Source organism: Meleagris gallopavo, chromosome 1, assembly GCF_000146605.3.
Source record: "Meleagris gallopavo isolate NT-WF06-2002-E0010 breed Aviagen turkey brand Nicholas breeding stock chromosome 1, Turkey_5.1, whole genome shotgun sequence".
NCBI lineage: Eukaryota > Metazoa > Chordata > Aves > Galliformes > Phasianidae > Meleagris > Meleagris gallopavo.
In genome coordinates, this window is record NC_015011.2 from 73,959,158 (window position 1) to 73,980,023 (window position 20,866).

General features: G+C 39.7%; 1 protein-coding gene across 2 annotated transcripts in view; it reads right to left on the reverse strand.

Moving 5' to 3' along the window:
* Positions 1-20,866, reverse strand: part of TSPAN9 (tetraspanin 9) — a 162,176-nt gene that overhangs the window by 107,682 nt on the left and 33,628 nt on the right. Inside the window, exon 1 of one of the 2 annotated variants that reach the window (XM_010717122.3) lies at positions 9,461-9,552. The exons of the other annotated variant lie outside the window; for it this stretch is intronic. Within the exon in view, the coding sequence (XP_010715424.1) occupies positions 9,461-9,518 (58 nt within the window). The 5' untranslated portion in view covers positions 9,519-9,552. Of the gene's footprint in view, positions 1-9,460; positions 9,553-20,866 lie in introns of those variants that run through there. 2 annotated transcript variants of the gene reach the window in all.

Consider the following 20,866-nt stretch of genomic DNA (forward strand, 5'->3'; position numbering starts at 1 on the left):
CTTTTTCAGCATGTCACACTCAGGATTACTACTAGATATGAGAAGTCATTATGTACCAGCTCTGCTAGCAAACAACTCACACTTAGGGGACCTTCTTTCAAGACAATATATCCATGGATTTTGCAACCAATGACCACTAGCTGTTACCACTACAGTAACTAAACCTATAGAAGGGATGACACCACATTGCATTCACTTCATTAAAATCTCTTCAGAAAAATGGGTAACAGAGACCAGTTGTGCTTCTTACAGAGCATCTCTGTAGTATCCCCAAAGGTTCAAATCTCTCTACGTACAATCTTCTATAAACTTTTAATCTACGTTTTCATAAGTATATGGGTAGACAATGTATGTTTGTCTCCTTGAATGTTCAAAACAAAAAGCAGAAGTACCTTGGCTACTTTTTCAAAGTAAAAGAGGGGAGATTTAGATTGGATATAAGGAAAATATTTTTTTTACAAAAAGGTAACGAAGCTCTGGAACAGATTGCCCAGAGATGTGGTGGACGCCCCATGCCTTGGAGACATTCAGGGTCAGGCTGGACCAGGCTCTGAGGAACATTATCTAGCCACAGATGTCCCTGTTCATTGCACTAGATTACCTTTAAAGGTCCCCTACAACTCAAATGATTCTATGATAGACAAAATTATGGCATCCTAAAGAGAAGAGCAGTAGCAAGATACAACATAGAAAATTATTTTAGTGATGCTGAGGAGTTTTTGAGTAACTGCTGTATTCTGCTCACAGCAGAGAAGCAGCAATCATTCAGAGATTAAGTCCTCATAGATAAAACTGAACAGTCATTTGCAGAGAAATTTCTTTTCTGCTTATTCTAAACAGGATCTCCTTTTTCAAAATAATGCTTTAGTCACATCATCTCAAACATTCACCACCCATCCCTTGGCTGGTTTTGTGTTCATTGTCAGCATGATATACTATCACAGCAGATAAACACCAATGTCAAGCATTACACTCCATCAAATCTTCAGCTTTGCAACCCCTGTCCTCAGGAAAGCATCCTAAAACCATGCACTGTACAAAAAACTAAAACTGCAAAAGGACCTGTATTCTCTATTCTCAGAAAAGGATTTAATGAAATAACTGCATTAGAAGAGAGAAAAATATCCAGAATTGTCCAAGAGTTTCGCAAATACCCTTGCCACTTCCTGACAGAGAAGAACAGAAAGTCCAGTGAGCATATTTTACTTTAAACTGTCTTTGATGGCACAAAGTAAGGCCATGTTTGCACAATAGAATTAACAATATGCATCCATTGCTCAAATGAGTCAACAAACAATGACATGTAATACTGGACACATCTGCAATGCTCACGCATGTAAAAAGAGCAGAAGCTCTGCATCAGAAATTATATGTTTTCCATGACTTTTTATTCATCCATGTTCACACCATTTCTTTTGGTACACAGATACACACATACAGGGTACATATCAACATGACTCCTGTTTATCACGACTGAAAAGCCTATTCTGTCTCCCAGCAGTTTATAAATTAAATATACAGTCGTTGTCCTAGGGTTTGTGATTTACGTTGCAAACACTCTCTCTGCACAAGTATTATACACTAACCAAAAAGTAAGACCAGTGTTAAGGAAAGTATACATTAATTACGTGGCACTAAGACTGCCAAAAGGAATAAATATACTGTCATCCATTGTTAAATTGAATACTGACAAGACAAAATACAAAGGAGTTCAAAAAGCAGATCATACCAACAAAGTTTAAAAACTTTCTGACAAGTAGGCATTTCTCACTATTCAATGTTTCTCAATCTTAAGTGTGCCTCTTACCAAGGAATACAGCTTTTCAACACTGAAATATATATTTCAGATACAGATCGCCTAACAATAGTACATATGCAAGGCACACAGCTGACATCCCCCTTGAAACTGAAGGGTCTGTGATGTTAATAGGAAATTGAGACAATGATGAAATTCCGACAGCTGTAGTAGACTAGAGGGTGGAAAAAAAAAAAAGAAAAAAGAAAAGGGAAAAGGAACAGAGAATGGGGATACTAGAGGACTGGAGCAAAGCTAGCAGCTGGATCAGCACAAGACAAGAGATATCTTTGGAGATCCCAAACCATTTTTATCCCTACTATATATTTCCAGTTATAGGAAAGAAAGTAGGAGTGCATAAATTACCTAGAATTGTTCTTATCAACTCAGTCAGGTTATCATTCATCACATGACGAATCTTCTTTGTCTAAACACTTAAATTCACTACAGAAAACTACTTCATATTAAAAAAAAAAAAAGCAAAATGACTAGAAATACAACCACACATCAATCACTAATCCCATCCTATACAAAGAAGTTTTGCAGCAATCCAATACTTGAGAATTCTTGAATAAGAGTCATACAAAAGAGAAATGAGGAGAAAAATGATTTTTTCAATTTTGTAGAGGATTAATTGGTACCCAAAAGCTGGAGTCTATTTACTGACCTTTACTGCAGATGGTGACTGGTCATTTGGTAAAAAGCTCTTCTCCACACTCATGAAGAAGCACAGAGATAATGTCAGGTAAGGAAACCTCAGTTAGACCTTTTTTCTGTTACTTCCAGTGATAGAAGTTTGTCCTGGTTTTATGATGTTTGGTATCAGTATTCCACACCACAGCATCACATAGAGCACTGGATGTTAAAAAGTTAATGTTCCAGCTCCATGGACCATCAGTAGTTCCAGGTATACCTCTCTCATAAGAGAACTACATATCCCAAAAGTCCGTTCACTGTTCTGTTTCCATTTTCCATTCAGAGGGAAAGATAAAACTGCAGGTCACAAGATGTCCCCTTTTCCCCTTTCTGTTCGTCTCTATAGCGTGTGTGCTCCCTAGCCATTTCGTCTTCAGCATTAGAGTAAAGCTCTCGGTTTTTGCACACTCTCTCATTTATTTGATTTATTGGCTTCAATTACATTTATACTGTATTATATTTTGTTGCTTTGCATTCCAATATCTTAGTTAGTAAATTAGCTTTCTTCCTCGGATCGTTGCTGCTGTTTGGTTTTAGGCCCATCTCCTTATCCTTTCCCCTTTTCCCCCTTCCCCTGGGTATGGGCCCATGGGTCCCCCCACCCCATTAGTCACAGAACCAGGCTGGTTGTAATGATATTATTAAGCTTGCTATTGTCTGTTGATGGGTAACCCTATAGCTTGAAAATAGGAAGTAGATAAGGATGATACGCTGAACAGTCTGTATTGGGCAGATAAAGGGGTTCCCTCAAGTCTTCACATTGAGCAGATAAGCGAAAGTTCTGCTTTGAATCAGCTAGTTGTGAAAGCAAGTATTGTGCAATCAAGCAGAGGCAAAATCTAATGTTAATGGTTCTGGGGGAAGTACTGAATATATGTGGACTGTATGGGAAAACTCTTTATATGCAACACGTGTAACGTGTATAAGCTGAAGATCTTTTGTGCAAAGAACGTGCAATTTGATTTGGAAGGATCCCCTCGTGCATCTGGTGCCAAGAATAAAGAACATCTGCTTTCTAACACCCCTGAGTTTAAGTTTTCTGATCAACCAATTTAAGGGAATACCAAGACCATGAAAGTAACTTAGTCAACCTCTCTTTCATCTACATGCACATACATGCATGCATGCACAGAGGCACAACGGCAAGGAGGATCCCAACAGTATTCAGAAAACAGTTCCCCAGGTATGCCTCAACCAGCTCTATGGACCAAGCGTGACACCCATCAGACAAGGCAAGTGGGAAAGCTCTCAGAGTCATCTTACCAAATATGGCAGGGGCCTACTGCATAGGAATATGGGACATGTGAAATGCAGAGAAAAACCACACAAAAAGCATCAGAAAGAAATCCAAATACATGCACTGTACAGCGTGCCTGTGAGGGGCAGGAAACTAGGAAGAGTTGGAAGACAGATGAGTCAATACATGGTTACTACCATAAAATTAAGTGTGCAAACACAAGTGTGATAGTGCCAAGGAATGACCACAGTTTTCTTTAGATGCAAACATGCAGCATTACTACCATCTGGCAATTTTACAGATGTACTGTAATTTTTGGAATTGCAGATATTTTGTGAAATTATACTAGCAAGGTTGTAGAGTTTCTAAAGAGTCATGAAAAATAAGCCTGAAGAATGTTTAACAGCTTTACAACAAAATGAGTGGCAGAGAGGAACTAAGCTTTAATGCATCCCTTTCCCTCTTATTTTCTGTCTCCAGTTCCCTTACTTCATACTACCACGAATCTTCCTTTCATCACATTGCTGGTGCAGGTGAGTTTCTAATGTATAGGAATGAACAAACTAAGTAAATAAGATACATAAAAGAAACAAACACCTTTAAAAGCATCCTTCACATGGTTTTCCCCCATATCTTACTGACACGTTATGTTTATTATATAAGTTCTACACTGCACAAAAAAGAGCAAAGAAAGTAAGCTTACCAAAGGTGATTCTTAAACACATTACTGGTAATTATTTTGTGATTTTACAGTTACTGTCTATTTAATTAATTCTTCCCCTGCGTGCTTGTAGTTGAAGAAAAAAAATTCAGCTACTGAAATATCAGTGTAAACATCCCAGCAATTATATTTGTTCTTTGTTCTGAAAGGACCGTTATTTGAGGAATTATGCTTGATGTTTTTTGTTTTAATCATCACTTATCACTTATCTTCTGTGTTTGTTTTTTTTTAGTCAGCACTTCTTTGTAATCATATTTTCAGACTATGCTCTATCATCTTATTTTTATGCTACATGAACAGACACAACATCCCTTTGTGTTGCTCTACTTGCATGCTCCAGATCAAACAATAAGTTGTAGGGAAAAAGAGCTGATCTTAACTAGAATGAGTTCAACATAACATGAAGATGTACAGTATGATTTTCCAACCACCAATCCCCCCCATCCTCAGTCTATGGATCTCAAAAATAATGCTTTAAATGAGACACTTGTTCATAAAAAACAGTTTTATTCAGTACTTTTTTGTTTTTCCTTATTTTGTGGGACAGCTTTTGTTCTCTTTAATGCAGACTGTACACTAACGTGTTACTAGATAACAGGAAATAAAACCAAGATGCACTGTGGGAATGGTATGTCTCTGCTGGATGTTAGAGGTGAATTCACTTGACCAGACAGACACACAGAGATTATTATGGATTTAAGCAAAGCAGAGGCAGCAGCTGCTGCACTTGACAGTAACTAGACTGGGCTGAGGACCTCAGGAAGGAAAATGATAGAACAGAGAAAAAACACAAGACAAACTGAGACAGCCCCTTACGAATCAGCAGCTTATTACAAGTTTTGGATGAGGGGAAAATAAAGAGTAAGTCTTACAAGAATTCTCACAAGTCAGCATCTTACTGGTATGAACAAAAGCTGTTAAACACAATGATGTAATTATAAGAAACAAAGGCATAAAATGTTGAACTTAATACTTTTTACTCCTTTGTATTTATTGTCTTTTTGCTGCATACTTGCTACACCAAGTTATAATAGAAAATATCATCCATATAAATTGGTTGTATGACAGTGAATTTCATTTTGTCAAGTTCAATTTGTCTTACAACAAGTTGATTACAATACTGAAGCAGAGACAGATAAAACTACTGGACCAATACTAAGAAGTGGCTTAAAGCACCCAGAGCTGAACTTCCTATTTCCCTAAAAATATCCTTTTGCACTGGGTCACTGATGCCTAATATTGCCAAGAGACTCCTCCTCAGCCCAGACTCCTTGACAAAACCTTCAAAAACTACTGACCATTATTCTGTCTATTCCTTCACTGAAAGCTCCTGGTGTCTTCTGATATAGGAGATACTTTCAAGACACCCAACTGAAAGTGAATTGAATACCATTTGAAAGGTGATCAGAAATACACTCTAGCACGAGTATGAATCAGAATCGAAAAATGAATCCCATTCCTGTTCGGCAGCAGGATAGAAATGAACAGCTGTTACCACGTGTCCATGAAGTGAGATATCAGAAACTTGACCCTCATAACCACCACAGGCACACTCTGAAATCCTTGCTGGCAATCAGCCAGGTCCTATACGGTCAGGACCACTGTGTGCAGAATGTATCTGATGGCATACTCATTTCTGGCATTTCTGGGTATTGGATTAAATAAGAAGACTACCGCAATACTTCATCTCAGCCCCTCTGACTTCCTACCTCAAATGGTACTACTGATGTAGTGATACAACAGTAAATGATACTACTCTGTAGTAAGACAGAGATGAAGCCAACTGATAAAACACATCCCAGTGTATACTGCTTCACTGATACCAGTAACATGGAATTGTTGAACATAAATTGATGATGCAGACAAAAAAAAAGTAGTACACTACATTCAGTAAAATGAATCATCCAGATATCTGCTGAGTAAGCAACATGGCCAGGGATGCGTGGTCCAAATGGTTCCCACAATGCATTGAAGATAATTTTCTCAAGCAGGTGGTGGAGGAGCCAACAAGGCAGGGGTTGCTTCTGGGCCTTGTTCTTATGAACAGGGATGGACTTGTTAGGGACATGAAGTTTGGGGGCAGCTTGGGATGTAGCAATCATGAAATGGTGAAGTTCAAGATCTTGAGTGGAAAAACTAAGGCAAAAAAAGCAGGATTGCTATCCCAGACTTTTGGAGAGCCAACTTTAACTTCTGCTGGGACCTACTTGGAGATTCCACATGGGCTAGAGTGCTAAAAGATAAGGGGACCCATGAGAGCATGGCAACATTTCAACTGCATTTCCAAGCTCATGATCAGCGCATCCCTAAAAGTAGGATATCAGGGGATGGAGGCAGGAGACCTGCGTGGATGAGCAAGGAGCTCATAGGTAAGATCAAAGGGAAAAAGGTCTATGAAATGTGGAAAAAGGGCCTGTCCTCCTGGGAGGAGTATAGGAGTGTTGTCAGGGCCTGCAGGGTAGCAACAAGGAAGGCTCAACTAGAGCTGAAGCTAGTAAAGAAAATCAAGGATAATAAGAAGAGGTTTAAGTATGTTAACAGTAAGAGGAAGAGTAGGGACAATGTGGGTCCCCTGCTGAACAACAGGGATGTCCTGGTAATAGGGAATGCTAAGAAGGTGGAGATGCTGAACACCTTCTTTGCTTCAGTCTTCACTTAAAAGATTCTACCTTGGGACTCCTGGACAGTAGAGAGAAAGCCTCAGAAATGGAGAGCTTCCCTCTAGCTGAGCAGTGTGTGGTCCAGGAGTGTCTATGTGGGATCAATGTGCACAAATCCATAGGCCCTGATGGGACGCATTCACATGTGCTGAGGGAAATAGCAGATATGATTGCCAAACTACTCTCTATCATCTTTGACAAGTCTTGGAGAACAGGTGAGTTGCTGGAAGACAGGAGGATAGTCAATCTCATTCTGGTCTTCAAGAAGGAAGATTTGAGAAACTATAGGCCATTCAGTCTCACCTCTGTCCCTGGAAAGGCAGTGGAATAGCTTGTTCTAGATGCCATCTTTAAGTAATTAGAAGAGAACAAAGTCATCAGGAATAGTCAGCATGGATTCACCAAGGGAAAATTATGCTCAACCAATCTTGCCAAGCCTTCTATGTGGCATCACCAGCTGGGTAGATGGGTGGAGAGCAGTGGATGTCATCTACCCTGACCTGACTTCAGCAAGGCTTTTGATAATGTCTCCCACGATATCCTTATAACAAAGCTGAAAAAATGTCGGATAGATGAATGGACAGTGAGGTGGGTTGAGAACTGGCTGACTGGCAGAGCTCAGAGGGTGGTGACTGACAGTGCAGAATCTGTTTGAAGACCTGCAACTAGGAGTGTTCACCAGAGGTCGGTGCTGGGTCCGGTCTTGTTCATTATCTCCATTGATGACCTTGATGAGGGAATAGCATCCACCCTCAGCAAGTACGCCAGGGATATAGAGCTGGGAGGAGTGGCTGACACACTTGAAGGCTCTGCCACCATTCAGCAAGACAGATTGGAGAAGATAGCAAGAAACCAGATGAGGTTTAACAAAAGCAAGTGTAGTTTTACACCTTAGAAGGTATAACTGCAAGTATTGGTATAGACTGGGGGATGAGCTGCTAGAGAGCAGCTTTGCAGGGAAGGACCTTGGGGTCCTGGTGGACAACAGGATGGCCATGAGCCAGCAGTGTGCCCTCGTGGCCAAGAAGGTCAATGGCATTCTGGGGTGCATTAAAAGAAGCGTAGTGAGCAGGTCAAGGGAGATGATCCTCCCCCTCTATTCTGCCTTGATCAGGCCTCACCTGGAGTACTGTATCCAGTTCTGGGCTCCTCTGTATGAAAAAGACAGGGATCTCCTGGAGAGAGTCCAGCAGAAGAGCACAAAAATGATTACAGGCCTGGAACATCTCCCCTTTGAGAAAAGCTGGGTGACCTGGGTCTGTTCAGCCTTGAGAAAAGAAGACTCAGAGGGGATCTGATTAATGTGTATGAATTTCTTGAATGTGGGAGTCAAAAGGACATGGCCAACCTCTTTTCAGTGGTCTGTGGGGACAGGACAAGGAGAAGCGGCTATGAAGTGGAACATAGGAAGTTCCACATCAATATGCAAAGGGTGACAGAGCACTGGAAAAGGCTGCCCAGGGAAGCTGTGGATTCTCCTTCTCTGGAAATATTCAAGACCCATCTAGACACCTATCTGTAAAACCTGCTGTACGGAGCCAGCTTTGCAAGGGGTTGAACTCAATCTCTAGAGGTCCATTCCAACCCCTACAATTCTGTGATTATGTCAAAGGCCTTACTTAAGATAGATGACATCAGTGGCTACTTCCTTGTCCATTGATGCAGTTACACCATCAAAGAAGGCCTCTAGGTTGGTCAAACAGGATTTGCCCTTGGTTCTCCGTTATCACTTCCCTGCCATACATGTGCCATAACATAGGCTCCAGGAGGATCTGCTCCATGATCTTCCCAGGCACAGAATTGAGATTGTTAGGTTGGTAGTTCCCAGGGTCATCCTTTTTACTCCTCTTAAAAATGGGTGTAATATTATCCTTTTTTTCCCAGTCATCAGGGACTTCACCTGACTGCCATGACTTTTCAAATATCATAGAGTGGCTTGGTGACTACATCAGTCAGTTCCCTTAGGACTCAGAGATGCATCTCACTGGGACCCACATATTTGTGGATGTTGACGTTCCTCAGGTGGTCATGAAGCTGATCTTCACTTACATTGCTTCCCCAATCCCTTCCTACTAAATGAAATGTTTGAGGGCTGTATAGCAAGCAGTTACCAGGGAAGATCAAGGCAAAAAAAAATTTTAAGTACCTCTACTTTCTCCTTGTCTGTTGTCACCAGCATACCTGTGTCACTCACTGGTACGCTCTCCTGGACTTTCTTTTTCTGGTTGAGGTATCTGTAGAAGCTTTTCTTGTTCTTTCTGGCATCCCTAGCCAAGTTTAGTTCAAGCTGTGCCTTAGCTTTCCTGACCCCACCCCTACACAACCTAGTGTCTTAAGATTTCCCATGGTACCTGTCCTTGTTTCCACTGCTTGTGCATTTCCTTCTTTTTCACCCCGCAAAGATGACATATCCAAGCCATGGGCTGACAGCTTCTCCAGGAGAATACTGTGGGAGACAGAGTCAAAAGCTTTACTAAAATCCACACAGATTGCACCCACACCCTTTCCCTGGTCATAGAAGAACCTGCCTTTCACGAACCCAGGCTGGCTAAAGCAGCACATGCACATGCCACATGACTGCACCCAAGATGAGCTGCTCCAAGGCCTTCCCCAATGCTGAGGTCAGGCTGACAGGTCTGAAGTTCCCCAGATCCTCCTTCTAACCTTTGTTGTAGATGGGTGTAACATTAGCAAGTCTCTAGTTGTCTTCCAATGGGCCTTCCCAATGGGCCAGGGAACTGATAAATGATGGAAAGCAGCCTAGCAATCACCTCCACCAGCTTCCTCAGTAACGTTGAGTGAATCCCATTCTGCCCCACAGACTTGTGACAGCTCAGGTGCAGTTACAGGTCACTGTTTCCTCTTGAATTATGGAGGGCTTATTCTGCTCCTCATCCCAGTCTTCCAGCTCAGGGGGCTGAGAACACTGAGAATAACTGGCCTGACTATTAAAGACAGAAGTAAAGAAGGTATTGAGAACCTCAGCCTTTTTCTCATCCTCAGTGGCAACATTCCCTGTCACATCCAATAAAGGTGGGAAATTTTCCTTGGCTCATTTCTTGCTGTTAACAACAAAAAAAAAAAAAAAAAAAAAAAAAAAAAAAAGTTTTCAAAATATATTATCTTCAACAACGGTGGTCAGACTATGATGGAGGGCTGGAACACCTCTCCTACAAAGAGAGGCTGAGGGAGCTGGGCTTGTTCAGCCTAGTAAAGAGAAGGCTCTAGGGAGACCGCATTGTGCCTTCCGGTGCTTAAAAAGAGCTTTTAATGAGGAAAGATACTGACTTTTTATACAGTCTGAAAGTGATAGGACAAGGTAGATTGATTTTAAACTAAAAGAGGGGAGACTCAGATTAGAATGTTAGGTGGAAGTTTTTTTTCCACTCAGAGCGTGGTAAAGCACTGGAACAAGTAGCCCAGGGAAGTTTGGATGCCCCATCTCTGGAGGTATTCAAGGCCTGACTGGATGAGTGCCTGATTTAGTGGATGGCAACACTGCCCAACACAGAGAGGTTGAAACTTGATAATCTCTAAAGTCTATTCCAACCTAAACCATTGTACTCTAACTTAAATTCTATGAAGGTAAGCAAAAAGAGTTGAAAATGGGGGGTGGGAGGGGAAAAAGTATTTAAGTGCTTTTTCCTTCTTGGCTTTTCAAATACCACATTTTTGCTGCTTTTTTTTCCTCCTTTCAAGAACATCTTGGCAATTTTCTGTTCCAGCTGCAGCAAGCAAGAAGCTACAGAAGCACCTTTGATGCTGACAGAAATTATGAGCCAATAAAAACAGATATGTACAAGTTCAGTACCTGCTGACAAACCAGCCACAGTGTAATTATGAAAATTGGATTTATTTTTTTTTGCCAAAGGAAAGGATTACAGGATTTACAGAAGCAAAAGAAATAGTTAAGTTTAAAACCAGCGTGCTACAACAGTGTTCCCAGTTGATTGCTGGAGTCTGTTTATTTTCACTACAGATTTTCACCACTTTCATACAGTGACTCTGCATTTTTTCATCTCCATTGACCACAAGTCCAGTTCAGGTTTGTTATTGAACTGAAACTCGTTTACAAAGCACATAATGGATGTCACAATGTAAACATTTCTCTTTTTTTCCCCACATTTTTTTTGTAAACGAGCAAAGTCTATCCTGCTTTTAAACACAGGATCAAGATGCTGCGCAAGTTGCAGAATGAAAGGAACTTAACCAAGCCACATTATGTAATACAGTCTGAACAGATACAGTCTCTATTACCACCTCAAGGATCTCAACTTAGAACTATATTCTACATAGCAGATACCTATCACATACTAACAGTCTTCAAGCTACAGCCTTTGCAAACAATACCCTTTAAGAGTACTTACAGAAACAAGCAAATGAAAGAAGCTTAAAGAAAGCCTAGAGCTCTAAGGACTGCAATAGAATGAATGGGCAAGTACAATACCATCCACAAAGCATGACTTTAGCCAATACTGCCACCAAAAGGACAACAAAGTCTTGATGTTATTTCTCTACACTTCAATTTAAACAGTATAGCAGTGCTGGTAACCCCAGTCTCACCCTTAACTTCAAGGAGACTGCAAAAATTACAGTGTCATTACATCAACAAAGTTCTACTTGCTGCTGTTTTATCTATTTAAAAAAATGATTTAAACTGCAACTCCAACAGGCAACTTACTATTATTATACATCTGCGAAGATATACAATATATGAATACACTGTAATGTATTCCTCTATGCTACTACTGCATTTACAGGATTGTGATTTACTATTTTTCCCAAAGCTTGGAAATACCAGCTACAGTTCTCTGGTTCATCTTTAGGCTCATCTGGTTCTTCATGGGATGACATTACTTACTAATTATTCTATAGTATTAAAAATGATAGTATTAATACTGCATAGGCAGAAGTAAGGCAGTAACTATTGCACTACCATATTCTCCAAAGGTTTCATCTTCATGAAATTATCGTAGTAAATTATCCAAATTAAAAACTCGGTAACTAAATTCAAATGTGAACTTCAAATACTCAAGACAGCAAATTTCACTCACTTCACAGAAAACCATCTACATCTTCTGCTTTGCCACTGTTTAATGGTCTTGTTTTCTTCCCTACAATTACACAGAATACTGTGTAGTAGAATACTGAGCCAGAGCCTACCATTTTTACCAAAACCAGTACTCTTGCTAATTTCTGAGCTTCTTTTCTCCATCTAGTTATTTTAGAGGTCTGTACATATTTTCATGTAATACCAGAAACAGATATAATACTGCTGCCCATCTGGATCACCTACTAAGACAAGTACTATTTCTCTAATATCTATCATAAACATATACATGGATGTACATGATACAAAACCTGAAGAGCAACCTAAAACTGGAATTAATAATATAAACTGCACAATAATTGTATTCTGGTAGACAAAACACTAAATTTATAACAAATTATCAATCAGATAGAATTGATAAGTGGTCTTTACAACAGAGAAAATACTAAAAAGCGAAACAAAACTTTCCTTTCAAGCTAAGACTAATACCCAAAAAGTATAAAATACAAAAAAGTGGGACAAAGATTCCTGTTATAGGAGAATTTCCATATGGTTTAGAAACAGAATTTGCTGAAAAGCAGTGAACTTTTCCAAAACATACTGAGGATAACTCTGCCATCTTACAGAAAGTAAGCATTCTTAATTAGTATTACAACTGAATACGCAAATCAATTGATTGAAGATTACTAGTGCTTTTGTAGCAATTATCAAGATTGGAAATTTTCAAAATACTGGTTACATAGAGCCAGTAAAATAATAATTCTTTTTTTTTATTAAAATCTGATTAACTTGTCCTGAGGTTTTTTCATCCCACCAACTAGTCCTGATGCTTGTATTTGCTCTATAATCTAACCAAGCTTGTATTCTGCAACACTAAATTGCTTTAATCTGCTTAGCACTTTGCATACACTTATATCTGAAACAGAAAAGCCTGCATGCTTTTACAGCCTTCCTATCTTATTTGGAGACAAGTCATTACAGCTTAAATTCCAGGTAACAAAAGACTTCTTTTGCAAATTGTATTATGATGCAAAGTAAAAGCTAATTCCCAGGAAATTCTAAGTTTGTCTTTGGAATAAATTCTAAAGGAAGTTCGGAAATTCTGACTTGCACTTGATTCTACTATAATTATGAGCAGAGATAACCTCAATCTCAGAACGTCTCCTTTAGAGCACAAGAATTAGAAAAGGCACTGAGGAAATAAAAGAAATGGAACACATCAGTGGACTGCCACAGACAGAAACTATACACTCCAGTCTTAAGAAACTCTTAAGAAAGAAGCAGTAACATATTTATTGATATAACACAGTGATTTAACAAAGCTGAGTTGTAAATAAGACAGTGACTTAACAAGATTCAAGATAGCAAAGTACATTTGATTATTTACTGCACAGAAGACGGTTAAACACATTCACCCAGGAGACCCTACCATTGAGCCACACAGTGGTTCAGAGTAGAACCCCTTGCTTTCTAAACTTCTTGAACCACAGAGGTAAGCTGTTCAGGCACAGCCAAATCCAGTCCTGCTCCCAAACTTAATGGCTTATTGTCTGAGAGATTATATGTGCAGATATAAGATACAGTCTTAGCAAAGCTTATGAATCTTAAAGCTATTAGTCACTTACCAAGTACCTATATTTGCAAGGCAGCTTGATGTTAAGGCACAAGGGATCTCTGCACCTCTCAGAATGGTTTCCCTTCTCAACAGGGGATCCTGTCATACAGCTAACTATCGTGCAAGAAAACTCAAGCAGCTCTCAGCTGCTCACTATTTATGGGGAAAGATGATTGACTCAGTCATATTGTTTAGTTTGGCCAAAAGAGGAAGCACACCATCACAGGGTGTGGGAAGTACAAAGACTAATTAAATTTAAATAGCAAATTTTGAATTTTCTTATCCTTTGGGAAGCTTATAAAAGGAATGGCTGCACGTTTAACATTTCTCATGTAGATATCTATATGAGTGCTCAAACTAAAGAGCACACTAAAGAGTCACTAATTGCAGGGCTTTAAAGAACTAAGCATATCAATCTAGAATCTCTAATAAGGAAATATAAATAACAGAACTTTCCCTATTGACTTTCCTTAGCTTTCTACCTACACAAAACAGAACATCAAGATTTGCACAAAGCTGTTTTCCTTTGTCATATAGTTATGTATGAGGCTGCTGAATCGTGGCCTGAACCTCTGATTAATCAAATGAGTCAGCCCTGGGAGTACAGGTGAAGGCAATTCACCTGTACTGCAGAAAGGGGTGGAGCCTGGCTCCACCTCTCCTAGATCCATTTAAAAGCTGACTGCCAGTGGGGAAGGCTCTCTTCTAGAGATCCACTCTACTGGAGTTTTCCTTGCAAGCCCAGGTTATGGGTGAGTGTACCTATCATTTCTGTTTCCTGCTTTGGTATAATAATGTCATAGTCAAGCTCTCTGTTATACTGTAACATTGGTATATTCATCAATTGTACAGTTATGAAGTTTACCTTCTATCTGTAATTCTTCTTAAATTCTTAGAATTTACCTAGTTAGATAAGAGATGTCAAGCACAAGAATAATTCTGTTCTTCTCCTTGTAAAGTTGGGATCACAGAGGATTTAAATCTGTACATATCAGAATGTGTTCAAGAAGTGTTTAGATGTTGTACTGGTGGATATGGTTTAGTAGGAAATATTGTTGATAGGGGGACAGTTGGAAAGGATTATCTTAAAGGTCTTTTTCAAGCTTATTGATTCTATGATTCCATGCCACAGTTCTGTACACGTACAACTGACTGTTGTATATGAAAGAATGAAATGCCAGAAGGCAGGTAATAGGTAAGAACAAGGACAACACAAGGCATGCTTAAGGTTCAGTTTACATATACTCCAGGTAAATCATCTACAGATCAATGAAAAGCAAAAGTAAATGTATCTACAGAGAATCAGCTACTCTTCTACATGCTCTTTATTTTTGACAGTGACCCCATAATTAGGAAAAAAATCCCACAAAGAGTTGCATACAGAATTTCTTTGTCAACCAAAGTCCAAATCATCATGCACCAAGAACCTATATTTTTTGTTCAAATACACATTTTGTTTTAATAAATCAACAGAAGGTATTACTTGAGATTTCAGAAGATTTTTGCCAGTCATAATGTTGTAATGTGATGGAAAGTACAGTAATAACTGCAGAGTGGCACAATCTTAGGCTACAGTAAATGAGAATAAGCCCAGATGCAGCAACCACGGACACATAAGACACAAACAAAGGAGAAAAAAAAAAAACTGCTTACCTTTGCATGACTTCTGGCATGCAGGGATCTCTAGAAAGATACCCTCGCCTCTGCTGCCAACCTTAAATGAGGTCTGGAAGGCGGTAGATCCTGGTTGCACCTTTTTCAGTCACTCAGGTGCATTGCAACTCCCCTGGGTTGGCCCTGCATTCCCACCAAGTACTCAGTCACTGTTTCAGGCTGTGACTTAGCATTTCTGCTGTATCAGTTTTCATGACTGCATTCAAAGACTAAAAGCTATCTCTTAAAAGCTTAGTTTATGCAGCCCTACAATAGCATGAGTTCAAATATGTTTTTTCAAGTATATTTCTACTTCAGATCATTGTTTTGAAGTATTCTCTGTGAGCTTAAAACCGAAGAACCTCAATAACCTCAATTAATCCCACCAAGGAAGCAAAAGTATTCTTTAATTTTAAACTGTTCCATCACAACAGAGAAAGATGATTTATACTCTTAAAAATAAGTAGCACAGGGTATTTAAAAATATCTTTCCTATCTCTAAAGCAAAGACATGATTTCCTGGTGCACTTCTCCTGATGCAGATTTTTATAAGCACAGCATGCAGGCTTTTGTTCACTGCTGCCAAAAATGCATAGCTAATGGTGGTAACTATGTTGAAAAATATTTTGTAGCCGGGAATTTGCTCTCTGAAAGTGTTACTGTGTTCTTTGTATCAGTGCAGTTTCCATGGAAATAAATAGGAGGCATTACTTTTGGAGTAACCTATGTATCATAACATTATAGAATTGTTTGAGTCAGAAAGGACCTTTAAAGGTAATCTAGTCCAACTCCCCAGAAATGGACAGGAACATCTATAGCTACCTCAAGTTTCTCAGGGCCCTGCCCAGCCTGACCTTTTGTATCCCATGAGACAGAGCACCACCACCTCCCTGGGCAACCTGTTCCAGTGCTTCACTTCCCTTGTTGTTAAAAAACTTTTTCTTACCTAAGTAGATGGAGAACTAAGCAAAAATGCATTCAAACACTCTAACTAAAGATAGCAACTGAGAATGGGGCTACCTCTGCGTTCCTGGGAAACTGCATATGATTAGGCCAGCTAGAGTACTTTTAATATATCCATGTTTACAAAAAGATGCCAAGGTATAGTGCTGTGGGGTCAGATGTGACTGAACAATTCCAGTAAAAGAAAAAAGTCATCACTGGATTTACAGTTTACATCTATTATAAAATTTCCTAGCTCCAGCTGCCTTATCCACAACCCTAAAAATAATTAGAAGTCTTAAGTACCTACTAATTCCAGAACCAATCATTCATTCAGCTTACTTCTAGCTAAAAAATAAAAAATGAAGATGCATAAATATAGCAGATTTTTATTTTTGTAGCCCAACTGACAGACTAGTAACAGGTTACATAGATTTGATGGAATGCCCAACAACCTTAGCTGTATCATACCTTAACTCTAAACTAGGTGGCCAATTCTACAGAAAAGGGGGTGAAAACACAAATTAACTTTTGTTGTGCTTGTAAAAGTTAACTGATATTTTCTTATTTTCTTTTCTCTCTTTATCCTCTCTTTTTTGCCCTTCCTCTCCCATGGCCACTTAGGGAGGCTCACAGAACCCACATGTAGAGACAAAAAATTAAATCTAAGCACTGTTCTAACACTTTCTACTGCAATTAATGTATTAATCTAATTTTAAAAAACCTTAAGTTTTTCAAAAAACTTGTTCAACTTCCCAGGATGGTTATACTTCATATAGTATTTAGTCTATACTATCAGTCTTCTTAGATGCTGACCATATCGTCAGTTAGATGTCCTGACAAGATATTAGCTCCATCTTCAGTTCAAAGAATTATATGAGAATAATTGGGTGCTTAAGCAAAACTAAAATAAGAATGTGCCAGGAATGATGTCAGTAAGAGGCTATAGTCCACCAAACTATTTTTATCTTGCACCTCATAGAATCACAGAATCCTCAGAGTTGGAAGGGAGCTTTTAAAGGTCATCTAGTCCAACTCCCCTGCATTGAACATAGACATGCACAGCTCAGTCAGGTTGCGCAGGGCCTGGTCCAGCCTTGCCTTGAAAGTTTCTATGGATATGACATCAACCACATTTCTGGGAAACCTGATCCAGTGCATCCCCACCCTCATTGTTAAAGACTTTTTCCTTATATCCAACCTAAATCTACCATCTTTGTGCTTGAAACCATTTCCCCTTGTTCTATCACCACAAACCCTGCCAAAGAGTCTGGCCCCTTTCTTTCCTGTAGCTCCCCTTTAGTTATTGAAAGGCCACTATCAGGTCAACTCAGAGCCTTCTCTTCTCCAGGCTGAAGAGCCCATCTCTCATTGCTTCCTATGGCTTCCTCCAGTCACATCTTGACTCAATGCATGAATTTGAGACTAGACTGCTGCTACACTGTATGACATCATCCAGACTCTATAGCTTGCAATGGATGCTGATGATTATTAGGTGGCATGGTACCATACAACAAACACATGAGACTTCTTTTTTAAAGGCTCTGACCTGCTAGATTGTTGTGGTTTAACCTAACAAGCAGCTAAGCACCACACAGTCATCTGCTCACTCCCTCCCTTCCCAGGGATGTGTATGGGTTGTCTGACCGCCTGAAGGTAACCTTCAGGCCTACATGCCTGAACTGAAACAATGCTCAGTGTCACAAGCACGGCTGCAGCACAGTAACCATACTGAAGATAAAAACCTAAATGGAAAACAAAGCATACATGCACAGAAATCACACTGAAACATTGAAGGAACTTATGTGGCCAAGGTTGTGTTTTTATAAGAGTAATGAGACACTAGCAATAAGCTGTGGATTGGTTGCCCCCCTTGTGCTGCACCATGCATTACTGCATAAGCCATGTGTAGAGTGCATGACCCAGCTCAGGGTATAAAGATATCCAAAGGAGGACAGGAGGGTGAGGAAACTTAGGCAGAAGACATCACTGCCTCTGCGGGGATGCCTGCAAGATCCTGAGCCTACCAATCCTGCACCTAATCCAATCCAAGATGTGCTGCCTAATCATACTTCTGGGATCTCTTGGTGGATCAGTATGTATGCAATAAAGCACTTAAATGCTTGCTTTGGATGATTGCATGCGTGAACATGTGTTTTGTGTGGATGTCTCATCCCCAGTTCCAAACACCCTGACACAATGGGATGGAGGAGAGAATCAGGAGGAAAAACTAGAACTCATAGGTTGAAAAAGAAACTAAGACAGAAAAGGAAAAAAAGAATTGACGATTACATATATAGATACTGTGTCAGGGACCTAAAAGCCCCTGACTAAAGAAGGATCCTGGGATGGAACAAAGTATTCTGACACCTATAAGGAAACTGATACTTGTGGCTGTAGCTGCAAATATCCTTTTTTGTAGAGAGAGCTGACCCTGATAGTTTATTTTGTTTTCACAAAGACTCATTTTGCAAGAAGGTGCTCCTCTTGGGCTCTGTATCACACTGGCCACACAGGTACAGCATAAAAGTAGGGGGGAAAAAAAAAAACCCTGCAGACCCTGGGGAGAATAAAAGCAGGAGAGAGGTTGTGGTGTGCAAGAGAGAAAAAGGGCACATTGAAGCAGAGGATACCCTCCAGGTACTACCTACTGAATCTACCACCCGCTTGTTCCTTCTCTCTCGTTTTCGGCTGTTTGCTGTCTCTCAAGGGTCAGTAAGTAATAATGCACTTGCTTAGAGAGTTTCTGCTTCCTGCTTATGGGGATTACCAAAAAATGAATGTCTGTGTCACATCAGCCTCACTACATGAGAGTGTACTAATAACTATTCTGTACAGCATAAAATGGAAATGATAGGGGAAACCAAGCAAAGACAGAAACTGCAGCACTTTTAAGATATCACAGCAAAAAAAGAGATCAACCCCAGATCCTTTTCCTACATGCAGCCACTCTGCCCAAAGCCTGTATCGATGCATCGGTTGCATTTTTGTAACTGAAATGTGGGACCCAGCGCTTGGTCTTGCTAGAGCTTATAAAATCATAGGATCAATGCCATACTCTTAAGACTGAGTCACTAGCCACTGTGTGGCATCACCTGCAATGACAATTTACAGAAGAGTAAAAGCAAGCTTCAACATTTATTTTTCTTAGCCTCATCTAGTATGTTCTTCACCTTTTCCAGCTGCCCAAAGGAAATTCGTTCCTTTCACAGACCATAGTCTCTCATTATTCATCCCCAAATGTACAACAGCACACGTTCCTTGCCTACAGTTGTTTTTACAAGTTTAATATACGCAGCAGAAAAGCAGGCAACGGTTCTTGGCAAGTCAAGACTATTATCTTTCAGCTGGACCCATTGTTGGGACTCCCTGCAGCCTTCAGTGTGGAATATATGACATGACAGAACATGTGACTAAAAAAAGTCTCTCCTGTCTCTCTCCCTTCCTTTCACAGAAGGTCCAGAAGCTGATTCCTCTCTGTCAGAAACACAGTGAAAGGCAGGAAACACTGCACAGTCCAACCACTTGCCAGGCAAAGCTATGCTCCCAAAGAAGAATACAAAAACACAAAGAAGTAGCTCTGCAGCTCATCCATAGCAAACATAAGGCTAACAGTCTGTTTTTCCAAGCTAATTTGTAAGTGTACACTTGCATAAAACAACATAATTAACGAAAGGGTTAACGAAAGTGGTCCATAGACTTAATATTTTGTACCAGGCCAATAGCAGGGTCTTCCTTGGTTCCTTTCCCTCCAAATGTCAGAGACAGGTAAGAAAGCAGAGGAAAAACAATGTTAGCAGACAATTAAAATTACTGTCTTCTCCCATTACATTTGCTCTGTTACTTGGCAGCACTTCAATGCAACTGCATGAGCAACTATTTTACTCTGAACTCTCTCATCTTTTGTGCCAAGAAATTAACGGATTACAACAAGATTTCATAAGGGCTCGGTCTTAGTCAAATTCATCTCCCTTTAATGTTAATGTAAGCAGCATTAAAAATTAGATTAACTTATTGTGAGTATCCTTCACAGAGATCTTTCCTACTTGAGGTAACTGGATGTATGCCAAAATAAAAGTTCCAGAGCAAATCTAGAGAGGTGAAGAAAGGTAAAGTGAACCTCCTTGCCTTTTGGACTAAACTCAAATCAAAAACAATTTTTCAAGAGGACAGAAATAAGGGCTTGATGGAAAAAAAGAAAAAGAAGTTGTGTCAAATCCCACCTCACTTTGAACAAAAGGAACAAGTCTAAACACCGGTCTCCAGATCATAATACACTGACTCCATGCAGATATGAATTTAAATATTGACAACAGGTAAAATATTAAAACAGACTAACAGAAACTGAAGGAAAAAAAGAAATTTAGGGAAAGATACACATCAATTTGTGTGCCAAATTAAATCAGAACTATAGTTTAATCCTTCCTTTCGTATTTAGGCATGCTATCACCCCCAAGACACCTGATTAAATGTTTACAGCAACAAGAACTGATTAAC